At 43.4% G+C, this 16,675-nt stretch overlaps 1 protein-coding gene across 3 annotated transcripts in view; it reads right to left on the reverse strand.

Annotated features, from left to right (window-relative positions):
* The window catches only part of SETBP1 (SET binding protein 1), a 349,520-nt gene that overhangs the window by 91,634 nt on the left and 241,211 nt on the right, over positions 1–16,675 (reverse strand). For all 3 annotated transcript variants that reach the window (XM_037508593.2, XM_037508595.2, XM_037508594.2), the window contains exon 4: positions 3,212–6,671. In XM_037508593.2, coding sequence (XP_037364490.2) covers positions 3,212–6,671 — 3,460 coding nt within the window. The remainder of the gene's footprint in view (positions 1–3,211; positions 6,672–16,675) is intronic.

The following is a 16,675-nucleotide window of genomic DNA, read 5'->3' on the forward strand; positions in this document are numbered from 1 at the left end:
ATGTGAAATAGGACATTAGGACATTAAGGGAATGAATCCAGAGTAGAGAATGAAAAGGTGAATGGAGAGAAATTGTGGGAGGCATAGACGCTTATTTCCAATTGTGACCCACAGCAGCATCCATTCCAACTGACATATTGACTCAAGGTCTCTGGAAGATCTTAATGCCTCCAGTTACGTCAGCCTCATCCCTTCTGCCTCTCATCTTCTAACAGAACTTGGCATTATTTGGAGTATATCCATAAAGATGAATGTGCTCCAGGAAGTCTTAGTAAATTCTGACATTGAGTTTCAAGTTCTACTAAAGACATTTTTCCCTGATGCTTTTGGGGTTCAGAAATAGAGGGGACATTTGGAATATAGACAAGGAAAGGTCAAGGCTTGCAAGGGAGGGGATTTGACAGATGGGGAATGTGGTCTGCTCCAGTAAAATACTCAGTAAGATGTGCAGGGACATCAGGCACAATTCACATAGACATCAAAACCACCAACAATTATGGCTCCTTAAAACACTGAGAAGAAAATAACTCAATAGACACAGTGGCAAAAATAAATCAAAGAACTGTATTTCAGCGAGCATAGAGGTGGAAATAGATATGTTTCTTGTCCATATATATGTTTCCTGATTGATACTTAGAAAAGGTTAGGCCATAAGGGAACTTTTTCACTGGTTGGGAATGGAATAAAAGAATGTCATCTTCCTTAGTTACTCTCACATGCACTCATTCTATAGTCACCATGCAGATGCTTGGGGGAGACATGTGGTCAGAGAGTAGATGGGATTCTGAGCGGAAAGGTAGTGATGGAATAAAGGAGCACTGGGCTGGATCCCAGGACCTGTGTTCCAACTTGGCCTTCACTAGTTGGGTGACAAGTACCACATGTGGGCAAAGCCCTGGATTTAGAATCAAAAGGGATAGAAATCTGATGTGTGCAGGTCCCTTGCTCTGAGTTTCAGTGTCCTGACATTGAAACTAGGGATGGAAATTCCTCTCTTTTAAGATTTCAGGGAGGGTATTAAGGAGAAATGTATGTGAAGGGGCTTAAAGAACTGAATCATACTATAGGAAAGAGTTCTGGCCTAACCCCTTGAGTTCCACATGGCAAGAAGGGAAAGGCTGTCATACAGACTAAGGTCATACAGACTGTCCATAATGGAGATAGACCTACTACTTCATTTTAGGCCTACTACTTCATTCCAGCATTCTTTCATGCCATTGTCATGATGCCAATTTCTTCCTACTACATGTTTGATGGAAAAACAAGTAAGAGGGGCAGAGGAGTAGGAAGAATCTTGAATAAAGTAATGATCACCATGTGAATGTAAACAGAAGGAAACCTGAAGAACCAGGGTGGAGGCATCACACTCATGCCCCAGATATGAAGTGACTGGAGATGAAGCCCAAGCTGGGAAATTTCAACCAGCACCCAGCGATACAGTCCACCCACCAAAACATCCCCATAAGAAAGCTGGGAAACCTAATAAGCAGCAATGACAGGTTTTAGCTTCTGAGATCTTGCTTCTCAGGTCTCTTAAATTAGAATTATGATTTGTAGGTTCTTAGCAATATCATACCATCATTATTTTTTACTTACACAGTGCCAAGAAAATATAAAAATAAGAATATCCATTGTCCATGGCTAGTTTTGGTCCTCTGGATCGACTGTATCATGTTGAAAGAGAAAGCAACAGTATTTCTCACGTGAAAGTTTAATCTAGTAACTCCTGTTCAGGTGGGCGCAATTTAGGCTTTGCGCAAAATATGAGACCCTTCAACAAAGTTTGATGATGAGAAATGGGAAAGCACAGATGAGCATATCCGTTTTGGGTACATGTGAAATATGGGCCATTTATCACCTTCAGCAAATGCAAGAGACATGACTGCTAATTGGTCTCTTCATTAACCAAGGAGAACATCTACCACTACAGCAACTCACAAGGTAGTGCAATTTAGGGTGATCTTTTAGTGGCTTTTAAATCATAAACATATTTCTTTCTGAAATCTGCTGGTCTAGCAAAGGCCCCTAATTCCTCATAAACAGAATGCTTTTACTAATTGCGGGTTCCCTGAAAAAGGAGAGGACAAGCAAGGGATATATCTCACCCACACAGGTGGAATGCTACAACCCAAACTTAAACATGGATGATTAGTCTTTGTATATCAGGCTTTGGCCAGAGGGTTTGTACTATTTGGGGGCAGTGGATACATGAGAAATTTTGTAGCTTCTGCAACTTCTGGGAAAGGAGTTTCTACTCTTTTCCTAGGAAACAAATGCTCTGTGCTACAGGAGTCTTATCTATGTGATCTGTGGGTTAGGGATGAAGGGACATGGAAGGAAAAGTGTGAGACTTCCACAGCAGGGAAGCGTTGTGTGAGTGGGGAGGCTAGCAAGCAAATCCTGCCAGTAACCAACAAGGAATGAGATCTTTCCTGTGGCAACCAATATGTCAGTTTAGAGATTAGTGAGCAAATCCCATTCCCAGGAGATACACCTTACTTTGGTAAGGTACTGTGGGGCAGGGAGCTCACAATACCTTTAAGCCAAGCTCTCACCCCTTCCTGCAGGAAAATGATAAATCAGGGCTTTGCTTGGGAGGGCAGAGGGAGTGGGGGATACCTGCCCAGGTGCCTTGTTAAATACCCAAGGGCAAAGAGGTCAATATGTCCTCAGGCTGTGTCTCCGTTTTCAGTTAGGTGCCTGGATTCATTGGTCATAAGTTTCCAGTGTCTCTGCTGCAGACATCTCACTTAGGATGTGTGACTTCTGGAGAAAACATGTCAGATAAACTAAATATTCATTCCTGTTTGGGATGTTTTTGTGATCTTACTGGTTTTCCTAGTGAGTTTTAGAGGCTTTATTCAGCTAGCAACCTGCATCGTCAGATAAGATGAGGACCCAAAAGCATCTTTCATAATAAGCATAAATGGGTTGGGAGTGGCTGTAGACTAGATAGCTGTAGGGGTTGCCTCTGAACCCACAGTTCTCATGCAACGACAACAATAGAGAGAGGGAAGACTGACTCCCAAGCACAGAACATATAAAATGAGCAGGAAACTCAAATAGTCAAGGAGATCCATAATCATTTGATGCCTGCTTCTCTGCAAACTAGCGAACACACTATGCTGAAGATGGCAGTTTCTTAAGTGCCAAGCCCAATAATTAAATAACATCATTCAAGTCAGATCATTCAAGAAATACTTGGCCTTACCTGGAGACAGGGAGGAGTCATAAGAGCTTCTCTCCTTGCGGTTCACCTTGAAGGCTTGGAGGTCCTTTTCCCTGTACGTCCCAAAGCCTTCATAGCTCCTCCGTTTACTCCCGGTCATGTCACTGTCCCACTTGTCACTCGAAGGGTTAATTTCACCGAACACGTCCAGGCTCTCCGGTCTTGTGCTGCCACCATCCCCTCCACTGCCAGAGTACCTCTTTGTGCACGAGTCTGCAGGCTCAGCGCTCAATTCCCCTTTGTCCTTGGCCTGCGTCCAATGCTGGGCATCAGAAAGAGACAGCGTAGACAGGGTATCCACCTCAAAGTTGTTCTTAGAAGCTTTGTGACCGGCTTCACTGTGCTGGTGCTTCTGTTTTTCCTTATGCTTGTTCTTCTCACTCACCAACTGGAGTTCTTTGTCTGCACCACTCAGTCGCTCGCTCAGGATGTGGCTGGAGAAGCCCGTGGCTTTGCCTGCAAAGAGACCGCTCAGGTTGTCGTGGGTCCCCAGGATTCGGTCTTCCTTGTGCTTATGCTTGTGTTTGTGTTTCCTCTTGTGGAGCCGACCGCCAGACAGACTGGCACTGCTCACCTTGGGAGGGTTCAGGGACGGCTGCATGTCGCCGAGGCTCATGCCTACAGGTCCCTGCAGGTGCACTCCATGCTTGGCTTTATGCTTCGCTGTACCAGACATCTTCACGTGGGAGCTTGTGTGGAACTGAGGTGGTGGCACTGTCGGCCTCATGAATGGGGAAGCTGCCCCCAGCGTGTGCGACAGATACAAAGGAGCTGGGTACTGACTGTAATAACCAAGGTTCATCATAGGCATTGACGTGTAAGGCATTCCATAGGGTGCATAGTAACTTCCACTGGGAATAGGGTAGCTGAACCCTTGTAAAAAAGGCACCTTTGTCATGGTGTCATTGGTTTTTGCAGGCCTACCACGCTTCTTCTTTGACTTCAAGTCTGAAGTCCTACGAAGATAGAGCAACGGGTCATACTGGATATATGGCACCGGGTAGTAGTGATCAAAATTAATCCGAAAAATGCTGGGATACGGATTCTCATGGTAAAAGGTGTAACTCCGGTGGGAGATCCTGAACACCTGGAACTTGGTGATGAGCTCTTCCAGGTCTGCCAGAAACTGGAGATCATCGCGGTTTTGCAGGCTTTTCCGTTTCCTCTTGTGCTTTGGCTTCTTGAGGCTTTCGTGGGCCAGAAAGTTGTCCACAATGAGATGCTTTTGCCGGTGGCCATGCCGGTTCTTTGTGCTGGTGTCAGACGGAATGGCCTCCGGGTTGTCCAGGGAGCAGAAATCAAAAGAGTACCTGCGTCGGGACTCTGAGCTCTTCTCCGCTTGGTCAGACGTGCTGTTGTTGTCCGTCCCAATGCCACTGTCGCTCGGGATGGTCTCCTCACTGTGCGACTCACTCACAGGGGACAGCGTGATTTCCTTGAGTGACCCAATCTCGCAAAGGTGTGAAGGTGAGTTGGCCATCAGTCTGGGTGGAGACAGCTTCCAGGTTCCGCTGTGGATTCCCTTTTGGGTTTTGGTTGGAAGAGCACTGATGGGCTGGAGATTTGGCATAGTTTTCAACTCTGAAAAATTGGTTTCAGTGCTGGCGGGGCTCAGGTTGCCATTGGACCCACCTAACTGTGTGGCAAGTGGGTGCATAGCTGCTGGTGAAGATGCCACAAGTGACTGAAAGTTGGAAGGCACGGCTGGAACATCCGGCTGGCTAGAGACAGGCCTTGGGTGCTTGATGGCTGTTTTGGGTTCTTCGGATGGGGGTGGCAGCTCTGCCCTTGGCTTCCGGCCCCTCTTCTTGCCAATGTAGATGGTTCCTCTCTTGCTGACGTTAATCTGCTTGCCCAGCTTGCTCTCGATGGCCGCTGCTCCAGGGCTGGTTTCCGGAGGCGCTTTGACCTTCAGAGCGATGTTGCTGGAGCAGGACAAGATCTGATTCAAGATATTTTTCCTCTTCAGTGTTTTCATCTTATTGATAGTTTTGATGGTCTTCTTATCCAACACCCCAAGCTTTCCAACTTTTTTGTGAAATTTCATCTCGCTCATAGGTTTGTCCTCTCCTGGCACCAGCTGGGCCAACTTGGCTAAACTGCGTCGTCTCTTTCTTTTCTTGGTGCCAGGAAACTCCCGGCTGATGGGGCTGACCGGACTGGTGGAAGTCCCCTCGTGAATTGTCTCAACCGTGAGCAAAGGCTGCTTCTTTGGTCGTCCCCGCTTCTTTTTGACTGGCGTGATCACAGTAAGACTGTCTGTGTTGGTGTACAGAGGGCTGGATGGGGTGATGGGATAGGCAGACGGCGGTTCGACCATCAGCTTATCGGAGGTGGCCATCACCGCCTCTCGAAGCATACTGGTGGGCTTGGGTTTGCTGCACGTCCACCGCCGTTTCGCAGCAAATTTTGGATGCTGGATTTCAGGCAGCTTTCTTGATGGCGAGTGATCCGTGCGTGTTGGAGGCGTCATGACCAAGGCCGGCTTCCGCTGCTTAGACATGCCTCCGGGGACAACCTTCTCAGCATTTCCACCGGTGTCAAGACCAACTGAGGGGGTCTCATTCTCTATCATTTTCCCCAACTTAGGAACACGGGGGTCTTTCTTATTTCCATCAGGGTTGGAGAGTATCCTATTTACTACCTCACTGCTCATAGAGATTCCAGAAGCCAGGGCTTTCTCTGGCATGATCTTTTCCACCACTGCTTTGATGGACGTTCGCTTTTTCCTCTTATGGCTGCTTGGGTCGAGACAGGGCGCCTTGATAGGAATAGTGATCCGGACATGACTTGAGTCATTTTCAGGATTACTCACGGCACTCACATTCTGCCTGGCTGGTGATGCCTCTTGGGCATTATCTGCAGAGTAGCCTTCCCTTTTCCCTTCTGTAATGTCAAATGCTTTCTGTGCATTCTTGACCCAGTCCAGGTCGGTGTTTGGTATGGTTTGACTTATCACATCTTTTTTACTGGACTTTTTCTTGCTGCTTATAGTAGGTGTTTCCAGGGGCTCCTTTGCACCCCCTCCATCTTGGTCTACCAAGGGCTGAAGCCCATTGCACTCGGCAGAGCTGCTGGGTGGGGCTGGTGAGCTGTGGTTGCTGGGGGATGGAACCACAGCTCCCAAGAGCAGATCTTTGCTGCTGTTGGACAACTGGCTCCACGTGCTTCCTGCACTGCCTTTCTTACCCTGGGCTTTTGCGAAGGAAGCCACGGGCTCAAGAGCTGGGATCTTGCTGGTGCTTGCAGTTTCTCTGCCAGACTCTGGACTGATGAAGCAATTCTGAGTGGCAGGTCCACTGTCAGAGTTGGTGGACCAGTCCATGTGATTCTGGCTGCTGCTTTTTTGCTGGTGCTTTGGTTTTAAGGTGTCACCGGTGAAGTCCTGTGGGAGGCCTGGGTCATAATGGAGAGCTGAGTGTTTCTGTGGCCGCTCGTAAGCCTAAGGGAGGTGAGTGAAGAGGGAGAGAGAAACAAAGATGAGCATGTTGGAGCTATTGAATGCTAAAAGGCTAAATTATTTGAAAGTTGGAAACAGATACCTTTAATTCTACAATGCTTTACAGGGGGTTTCTCAATTGCAGTAGTAAAAGTAGTATATTGCTCGGTTCTGAACATTAATAAGGATCTTTAATCACTGTCTTTCCACGCCCCTCTCTCCTCCCCCCAGAAACAACAGGAATCTTGACTTATCTTGGCTTAATGCAATCTCACAATAAGCACTGTTTAGGGAGAGGAAGGGCCGCTGAAGGTCACTCAGCCCAATGCCTACATTTTACAAATGAGAAAGCTGAACTTCAACAACGAAGAGTCCTGCACAAGGTGGCAGAGCCCAGGAGAAAATCCTGAACTTCCTGACTCCCAGCATTTTTTGCTTCTTATTTCTGTCCCTGCTTCTCCTCTAACACATGTCTTGCCCTTGCTTCCTTCCACTGCAGCTTATTTCTGTATGTACTTGATCCTGGTGTTCCACATCTCTGAACTCAAGCAAGTAGCTCATTAGGAACTACTGCAACAAGAAAAAAACAGCATGAGTTGAGGAGTTAAGGGGGGAGTATGAAGACTATGTAGGAGAAAGTGGGCTAGTCAAGGGCATGGAAAAGAAATGGAAGAAGGAAGAAACACTTAAGAATTGTCCCAAGACTTCAAATCTTTGCCAATTCCAGGAGTGGTGCTGTTTGGAAGTCAGCCTGCTAAGGTCTCCTTAATCCTACACTAGGTATTTCTGCTCTCTTAGGGAGCTCTTGGATAGTCACAAAAGGAACCTTGGGTGTCCTGGATAAATGTGCCAGAAAAAAATCATTGTCATTCAAGGTCACTGCTCTGAACTCTTAGTTGTGTTTTTGTCTACACTGATGCTAGATGACCACCTCCAGACTTAAGTACCTCCCCTAGAATGACTCCAGTTAAGGACAGCCGGAACCTATGCTGAAAGCACCACAGAGCCACTGTCCGTCACATCACAAAGGGACTGGACAGTGGATGCATCGCCCTGAGATAGTAAACCTATTTTTGATACAGATATGCTTGCAGTGTTTCAGATAGATTTTCAATATGCTAGCAGCACAAAGGTGCATTCCTCAAAGCTTATTAAAAGTCTTGTTTTATACATAGAGTTGTACATTTACAGTATGCATTATCCTAAGGCTTGTTAAAAAAGAAAACAAAATTAGAAAATTAAAGAAAGCTTTGGATAATATCCACACTAAGAAGTATATGATGATTGGCTTAGTGATTTTAGGAATTTTTAAACCTGGAATATGTATCTGTCTAATTATCCATCTATGCCTCTGCTGTCTATCTCTGTCTAATTACCTACATACCTACCTATCTCTCCATCCATTCATCTGTTCAGTCATCTATCCCTATATCAAATCTATCATCAAGCTCTACTCGCTATTGATACTTTAGGACTTATACTTTATTAGAAAACATTTCTTACAGCCCCTCTTAAAGTCAAAACACAGATGGCAGAAAGCATTACGGGTGAAATTCAGTGTACTAAAACACAACGAGGGTTTCTTTCACACTAGTTCCTGAAATCCCTAGGGTTGTTTTCTGCTTCCCTGATTTTATGAAATCCTGTTTATACTTCCAATATTGAACTATATTTTTAAAGAATCATGAGATAGTCTCCCCAAGCTAAGCCTGGAAGTACCCTGGAGAAAATTAAGAAAAAATATTAGCTAATTTTTTTCCTTCATCTTGCAGTTTAAAGATACCACCATCATGAAGATCCAGATAACTGATTCTGCTACTTGAGTTTATCTATGTGGTATTACTACTGTGGACCCAAGCTGTTATCCTACCCTTTGGAAAAAAAATCTTATTCACAGCATAGACTAGTAAATGCTACTTACTGATCATTTATGAATCAGGGTTTTGTTGATTCATCACATATGCTTTGGATTTTAGTTGGCACTAGGTATATATTCACAGAATGATGGGTCTAGAAGCGGACCTGGGGACAAAACTTTCTATTCCTTAGTGAGACAATGTAGTTAATTACTCATACAAGAACATTTTAGAGTTAATTTTTGGGTTCATAAAAAAGTACAGTGCAGCAAAAGGTTTAAGTTATTGTTTTGGACCTGGTTAAAACAGGACTTATAGCCCTCTTCTTTTCTTATATACCCTCCCTTCCCCTCTCTATTTGAATACTGAAGTCCACAGATGGGCTTCATGGTAAAGCAAAGACTAGAATCTAGGTTCTTGATTCCTACCAGTTTTCTTCGATTGCTCCACTTCTATTTCTTGGCACTGAACAGAGTCCTTAATGAACCAAGCTTAGCTCCATGCTCTATCTTACAGAAGCACTTCTAAGTTTTCATGAAACCATGTCTCTCATCTTTTGTGTTATTTTAGTTTTAATTTTACATTTGATCTGTTAATACCTGTTTAATACCTGTTTCCCTTTCTTAGCCTGTAAACACTATCACAGAGGTACCGAGCACAATACCTGGCAACCAGTAGGCACATAGTAAGTATGTAATGAATACATAAAGGAACATATATTTTACTATGCAGATATCAATCAGTCAATAGTGAGATTAATGACCTGTATATTGTGACATATTTTCTGCAGTCACCCCTCCAATCTAATTTCTGATGCTATTCTTTCTGCATGCACCACTGTCTCTCATAAAGACATCTCTCACAATCCTTATAATGTTATGTGCCATTTATTTGCATACTTTTCTGTCTCTCTCTTCTAGACACTAAGTATGTTGAGGTCAGAGACTTTCTAATTTATTTTCTTATCTCTAGTGCCTACTAAAAAGCGAACCACCCAGAAAGTTATCAATAAATGTTTGTTGAATGAATATACAAAATAATGTTTGGGATGCCTATTACCGTGACAAAATATATGGCTGCATACAAAAGACAATAAACTGTCAATCATTCCCTGGATAATGGCTCATAATGAAATTGAAGCACTCAGATGCATTAATGTTGAACAAAAAATCCTTCCCTGATACTTAAGACTAAAGACATTTGCAAGTTAACTCCCCTTCAAAGCAATTTTTACTGTTAGTCCTCCCCCACCTCTTGTTAATTGTTTCACTTTCCAATTAACTCTGCCTTTGGGGGAAGACCATGTGACCAGCAGGAGGGTGGATTTCACTCAGGCAATTGAAAGGTGGGGCCGCTCCCTTACAGGCAGGGCAGACCAGCTGAAAGTAATGCAGTTAAGCGTGCCTGGATCCCTGTGCCTCCATCTGGACACTGCCTGATCCCATTGTTTCTACCATTTCGCTGCAATTTGCCCTGCTGCGAGAGCTCTGCTATCAAAGGGCAGGGTGGACAAAAGGGAAGCACAACAAAGGATCAGGAGTAATAGGGGAAATGGTGCTTTCCACCCTGCACTCTGATGGGCTGCGGTGAAGGGGCAAAGAGGACTAAAAGCACTGCTTTCCGAGGGGCCGGGAGAACAGGCATCCTCCAGCCTTAGCTGATGGCTATATCCTGTTGAATTTCATGAAATCCCATTTCTTCATCTGTCAGCCATGACATATTACAAACACAATGGCGAGGCTGTCAGTTCCAATATGTCCTTCACTGAGAATTGAGCACTTACTCCATTGAGACATAGATGGACTGGCAAAACAGGCTGCTAGCTCAAGGCTGGGGCAAGCTCGAAGAAGAGAGAAGTACAGGCTCTCCTCCATCCTTCTCCAGGGGTCTGGGGATAGATCTCCTTATGGGGGAGGTGGTCTTTGAAGAGGGCCTTTATTAACTCATGTAGCACATGCTTCCATTTCCCTTTAGATTATGAGTTTTTCTGGGGGAGAAGTCCTGAATCTTTAAAGGTCTTTATACGACCCTCAGTCTTAAAATGGTTAGTAAATGAGAGAACAGTCAATGGTGGTCTACTTTGAGCTGAATAAAGTGTAGGACACTTTTAATGCCAAACATCTCTAAGCTTCCTCTCTGTTCTCCCCTCAAGGAGTTAATGTGAACCAGTCACATGGAAGACATGGCTTACTTTTATAACAACAGCACATTGAGGGAAGGCCAAGTATTGGTCAGTGAAACACCATTCTGAAAATGCTGGACAGATTTCTGTCTCAAAGTATACTTATGGAAGCAAGTTCTTCTGGGATGTGGAGAACTCTTTTGTAAAGTAGTTAACTATCTCTTTTCCCACAACCAAAGTATAAATCATATACATTTAAATTTTGCACAAGTCAGATTTCTTTTTAAAAGCATTTAATTTTTATCCATTTCTTTAAAACAAGCACTAGATCACTGCATAACAACTTAAAAGTTCATAAAAATGGGAAGAAAATGAATCACCCAGCCTTATTTCAGGCTTATCTAAAGTAATACTTGTCGCAATGAGAGAATAACATGGCTATTTGGGTCTGAGAAAACTCATATAATTCACCAAAATCAAGCATGACTTTTTGGGGGATAAACTTCTCTTTTGGGTTAGCTGTGTTTGTGCTTTCTGCTGACACCAATCATTTAAGTTTACTGTGTGTGAGATCTTTTGCATCACATAAGCAGGAAAATATGCCCGGGTTATAAAGGAATGAGGGTAGCTTTAGCTCTTAAATTGGTACTTGGTGCTTCTCTCCCCTCGAGATGTAGTCCTGGATTACGTTATCAGTATCATCTAAGTTAGTGGTTATTAATACAGATTCCTGGGTTCTACAGCAGATCCATCAGTTTGTAATCTCCTAGCGTGGGATCAAGGAATGTGCACTTACCATGCTCCCCAAGTCATTCTGATATACAATCTAGTTTTAAAATGACTGATCTAATGCTTTAACACCATTCCTCTGGGTGGGGCTCTTGTATGGTTGGTATACATTCACAGCACATTTTGGTGGTAAGTATATAGAGCTAAACCCATCATAGACCTGTTAGGATGTGCAATTTGGCACCATAGAACATTCCTGTTTTGCTTTTGGAACTCTTTTGTAATTTGCATAGTACAAACCTCAAGCAAGTTCCCCTGGTTAGGTATTCCAAGTCCATTGCAAAATGAGATGGATAGAAGACTCAGTGGTATGATATAGGTGAGGGTGTTGTCTTTGCAGAAAGGACAAGGCATGCAGGTGACCTCCCACCCTGTATTTCTATTTCTCAAAGTCACCCAGATCAATCTCCAGAGCTCTGGGGAGCATTCCATCTCTGAGACTGGAAGCAAGTGTTCAAGTCTGTGCACGAGTTGAGTGTGGGAGACAAGGAATGCAACCCCACTGTCTGATTAAAGGTTCCCAATCCTGACTATATGTTGGAATCGTTCAGGAAGCTTCATAAAGAACACCATTACTTGGATCTCACCCAGACCAACTGAACCAACGTTCTAGAGGTGGAGTCTGAGGAGTAGTACGTTTTTTCAAGTGCTTGATTATCTCAATGAGCAGAGTTGAGAAACACTAGGTTATATCAAACACAGAGGTCTGGGTTAGGGACTAAAGAGTTTCTGATGATATCAGGAGAGATGTTTTAGCTCAGATATTTTCAAATATGTTTGACAGAGCCCAGGTATTTTGTAAAGATAGTTCTGAACTGTAGCCAGTGGATGAGGCAAGAGAGAAACTTCAGACCATTCTTTTAACTCCCAATAGAACAGAGGTTTGTGAATTATTTCATTTAAGAGAGGGAAGGTAGTAAGAGTAATTCTGTCATTTAAAGAAAGAATTTGAAGATGATCAACTGGCTCATAAATAGGAAAAAAAAAATCACATGCCATCTTCCATTGAACTTGCCCTCAAAGTACCTCTCCTCACTTAGTTCATTCCTGCATTTGCTAATGATAGACATAGAGCCAGTAAGCTCCCTATTTGAACCACAATTTTATGATCCTCTGATTCCATGAATCTTATAGACTGAATGTCTGTGTCCTTCCAAAATTCATAATTTGAAATGTTAAACTGCAATGTGATGCTATTAGAAAGTGGGGACTTTGGAAAATGATTAGGTGCTGAAGGTTGATCCCTCATGAAGGGGATTAATGTTCTAATAATAAAAGTCACCCCAGCCAGATTGCTGACCTTTCACCATGTAAAGATACAGAGAGAAGATGGCTGGCTGTCCATGATCCAGGGAGCAGGTCCACACCGGAAACTGGATCTGCTGGCACTTTGATCAGAGACTTCCAGTCTCTGTGAGCAATACATTTCCATTTACAAGTCACCCAGACTATGGTATTCTGTTTTTGCAACATCACACATTAGGAAAAATGGGCCATATCTTTGCCCATTACCATATACTTCCTTGAGTATATAGTAATTCCACATAATTAAAAATAATCACTGTCATGGATCCAGCCATAATGGTATTAATAGATATGAAATTTCACCTTTCTATGGGATCAAATAAAAAACTGAACAAAATATACGAAGAATTTTTTTTAGGTATTGGATAGTAGATGCTAACAGATGTGATTCTAGAGAGAACAGAAACTCCTAAGACTCCATAGTATCCCTAGATTTTTGTCTAGAGAACTTTCTAAATCTGGACACAAGGAATGAAATGGAACTTAGAGAGCTGTGATGTCAATGGGTGGAAGAAACAGAGATCAGAGATTGCAGTTGCTGAAGGGAATGCAATTTGGGGTACAGGGTATCTGAGATGCAGGAATTATGGAGAAAAGAAACTTTAGATGTTTTAATAGGGATCCTTTATGTCTTTGGTCAGATTTTAATCTACACTTGAAGAAATGACTCCATGAGGCATAATAGATATCAGCTACTAGCAGTCATAAATTGAACATAGAGCCCTGAAACCATGTAATACTTAACAATGGTGGATATTTCCGACTAGCCAGAGTGGGGAGGACTTAATAAATATCTGAGGCATTCAGTTTAGATCCCATAAATGGTACTCTTTAAGAAGAGGATTGCTCTAGTCTGAGAATAAAGCTACACTAGTATATCCTAGCAATATCTAAGAAGAATAATAGGATAAAGTTTATTTGCCAGTAAATTAACTATCTATTGAAACAAAAGTCAAACTCTTTAATGAAAAGCAACAAAGTCCAGAATCTTTATGATTTATTACCTACAATATTTAGTACACAATAAAATTTATCAGACAAGCAGAGAAGCAGGCAAATGTGACCAATAACCAGAAGAGTAGGCCTCAAAACAGCCTTTATGAAAACGTTCAATTATTTAAATGAAAAGATGGGCATAATTGATGATATGATAATTATAACAAAATAACCTAATGATAATTCTATATCTGTGAAAAATATATCTGAAATGAAAAATTTACTGCATGGGCTTAACAACTTACAGGATACCGCAGAAGAAAAGTTCAGTGAACATGAAGAGATGATAGTAAAAATTACCCAACCAGCATCTTTAAGATACTGGAAAATGTAGTCAACTGAAATTTTTATATCCCATAAAAATAGCCTTTGAAAATGAATACAAAATAAAGATGATTTCAGATAGGTGAGCACAGAGAATTCATTCTTGGCAGAACTGAATGACAAGAAATGTAAAAGTTCTTTAGGCTAATGGGAAATAATATCAGATGAATACTCAAATCTACATGAACGAATGAAGAACTCTGGAGATGGTAAATAATAAAGGCATAAATACAATATATGCTTTGGTCTTAAGACCTTCAAAAGGTGGCTAACTGCTTAAAGCAGAAATAATGGTGGAACATAGAGATTATAAATCTACAACAACAATAAAAAAGGACAAAGGGGAAATACATGGAAGTAAAAACTTATAAGGTTATTGTATTTGAAGGAAATACTATTAGTTCACAGTAGACTATGATATACTTTAAGGGTGCATATTGAAATTTCTAGAGCATTCACTAAAAATAAAGCACGGTTGAATACCTAAAATGCTAATAGAAATAAGTGAAATACTAGAAAGGAAAAAAAAAAGCTTGCTTAAACTAAAATGACAGAAAAGGAGAAAAAAAAAATGACCATAGATGAGAAAAACTGAAACACAGTACCATGGCAGATTTAACTTAACAGTATCAGTAAGTACATTAGTCCAATATATACTAAATACTTCAAAACAAAACAAAATAAAACAACTAGGGGTTTTGTGATTATACTGAATGGAAAAGTAAAACCTAACTATATGCTATTTACAAGAGATATACTTTAAATATAAGGAGACGCAGAAAGTTTAAAATTATAGAACAAGAAATACCCCCAAAACACTAAACAAGATTGCTGGATTCACCCAATTAATATGATTCAAAATAGGCATCAGATCGAAGAGTATTAGCAGAGATAATTTGGGACATTTCAAAATTATAAGAGTTAATTCACCAAGAAGAGGAAATAATTCTAATTTTGTTTGTACCTCATACCAGAAATTCAAATACAGGGGAAAAAACTAAGGCAATTAAAAGAAGAATTAGACAATTTCACAATTAGATGAATTTTAACACAAGTCTCTTGCAATTACTAAACCAAATTGACTTAAAAATTAGAAAAAAATGAAGGGGGCGGAGCAACATGGCGGCGAGGAGACGCTGCGAGTAAGATCTCCCATTAAAAAAAGTGAATAGGGAGGAAAAGCGGCAGGTCCCAGTGAGAACTGGGACGGAAGATAAACGGGTGACGCCAGCGAACTGCCCGAAGAAGAAACTGGCCATAAAAGAGGACCAGAAGGGAGGGAAGCGCAGAACCCTGCTCCCCTCCCCCGCCCACAGAGGCGGCACTCTCCGACCCGCAGAGAGGAGGAAAACAACAAACCAAAACGGCCCACAAGAACAAACGACGCAGCAAGCGGGACTGTGAGTGGAAAGGAACTATTGCAGCCACCACACCCCGTGAACGGGAGCTGAGGCGAACCCTGCAGGATCCGCCGCGGCGGTGAGCGAACGGCTCCGGGCGCCATTAGAGAAGAACAAAGACCCCGGGAGACGCGCACACAGCCCGGGCTGCCGGTAAGCTGGCGCGGGAAAGCGGCGCGCTTGGCGCGCTTGAAAAGCAAGTGCAGACCGGGATCGCGGCTGCCCAGGTCCCCGCGCCTGCGACCTAGGCTTGCGGGGAGACGACCTAGGCTTGCGGGGAGAAGCACGGAGGTCCTCACTGAGGTGAAGGTCCCTCCCTGAGTGAGCAGGAACCAGGCGCCCAGGCACGGGAGCTGTGCAAAAGGCGCCATTCCCGCGCCACTGAACTGGGCTACAGCCCGCGTCCTGGAACTGAGGGCTTTGAACTGAGACCCGGGGCACGAAAATTCGGGGCGTGGTTTCTCCACGACGGTGGGGCACAAGGCAGACACAGCACCCCAAAGCTGTTGAGGTGTACCCTACCATTCCCGCTCTGTTCTCTGTCCCACGGGGTGGGGGGAGGCGAAAAACAGCCCCCCAAGGACAATAGGGGAGATCTCTGGCGCCACCTAGCGACCAGGAAAAAAAAAAGTCACTAACACCCTATAAAACAGGACATTTCTTAAGACTGCTTGAAAAGGGCAGAAGGTTTCTGGAGGACCCAGTGGCCAGCCGGGAAGTTATTCCACGCCAGGCCCCTTCCGACCAGCAGTCTGAGCCCACAGAGGGAGCAGGCACCCACGTCCGGGGCAGACCGGGTACGCAGAAGAGGGTGCCTGAAACCGGAGGCGCAGGGACTGCATCCCGCTTCGCCATTTGAGAACAGGGACATTTCTTCAGTAAAAACTGCCTAAAACCAGCAGAAAGCTCCCCCAGAAGACAGAGATGGCTCCTGGAAGAGCCAGAGGGGAGCGGAGAAGTTCACCCAAGATGTCAGTCAGTCCGAGCAACACAGTGTCCCAACGCATACGACAAATTAGAAAACAGACAGTAGGGAGTAGAAGAACCACACGCAACCTAACAACTCCTCAGGAAAGAAGCACACCACAAAAAGAAAACCACTCCCCAGATTGCAACGACAGCAACTTGGAAGAACTTCTGAGCCTTCCAGAAAGAGAATTTAAAATTGCCATGATTAAAAAAGTGATAGATCAGAAGAAGGAAATTGAGTCCCTA

This window comes from Talpa occidentalis, unplaced genomic scaffold (genome assembly GCF_014898055.3).
Source record: "Talpa occidentalis isolate TD23 unplaced genomic scaffold, MPIMG_talOcc4v2.1 talOcc4.13, whole genome shotgun sequence".
Taxonomy (NCBI): domain Eukaryota; kingdom Metazoa; phylum Chordata; class Mammalia; order Eulipotyphla; family Talpidae; genus Talpa; species Talpa occidentalis.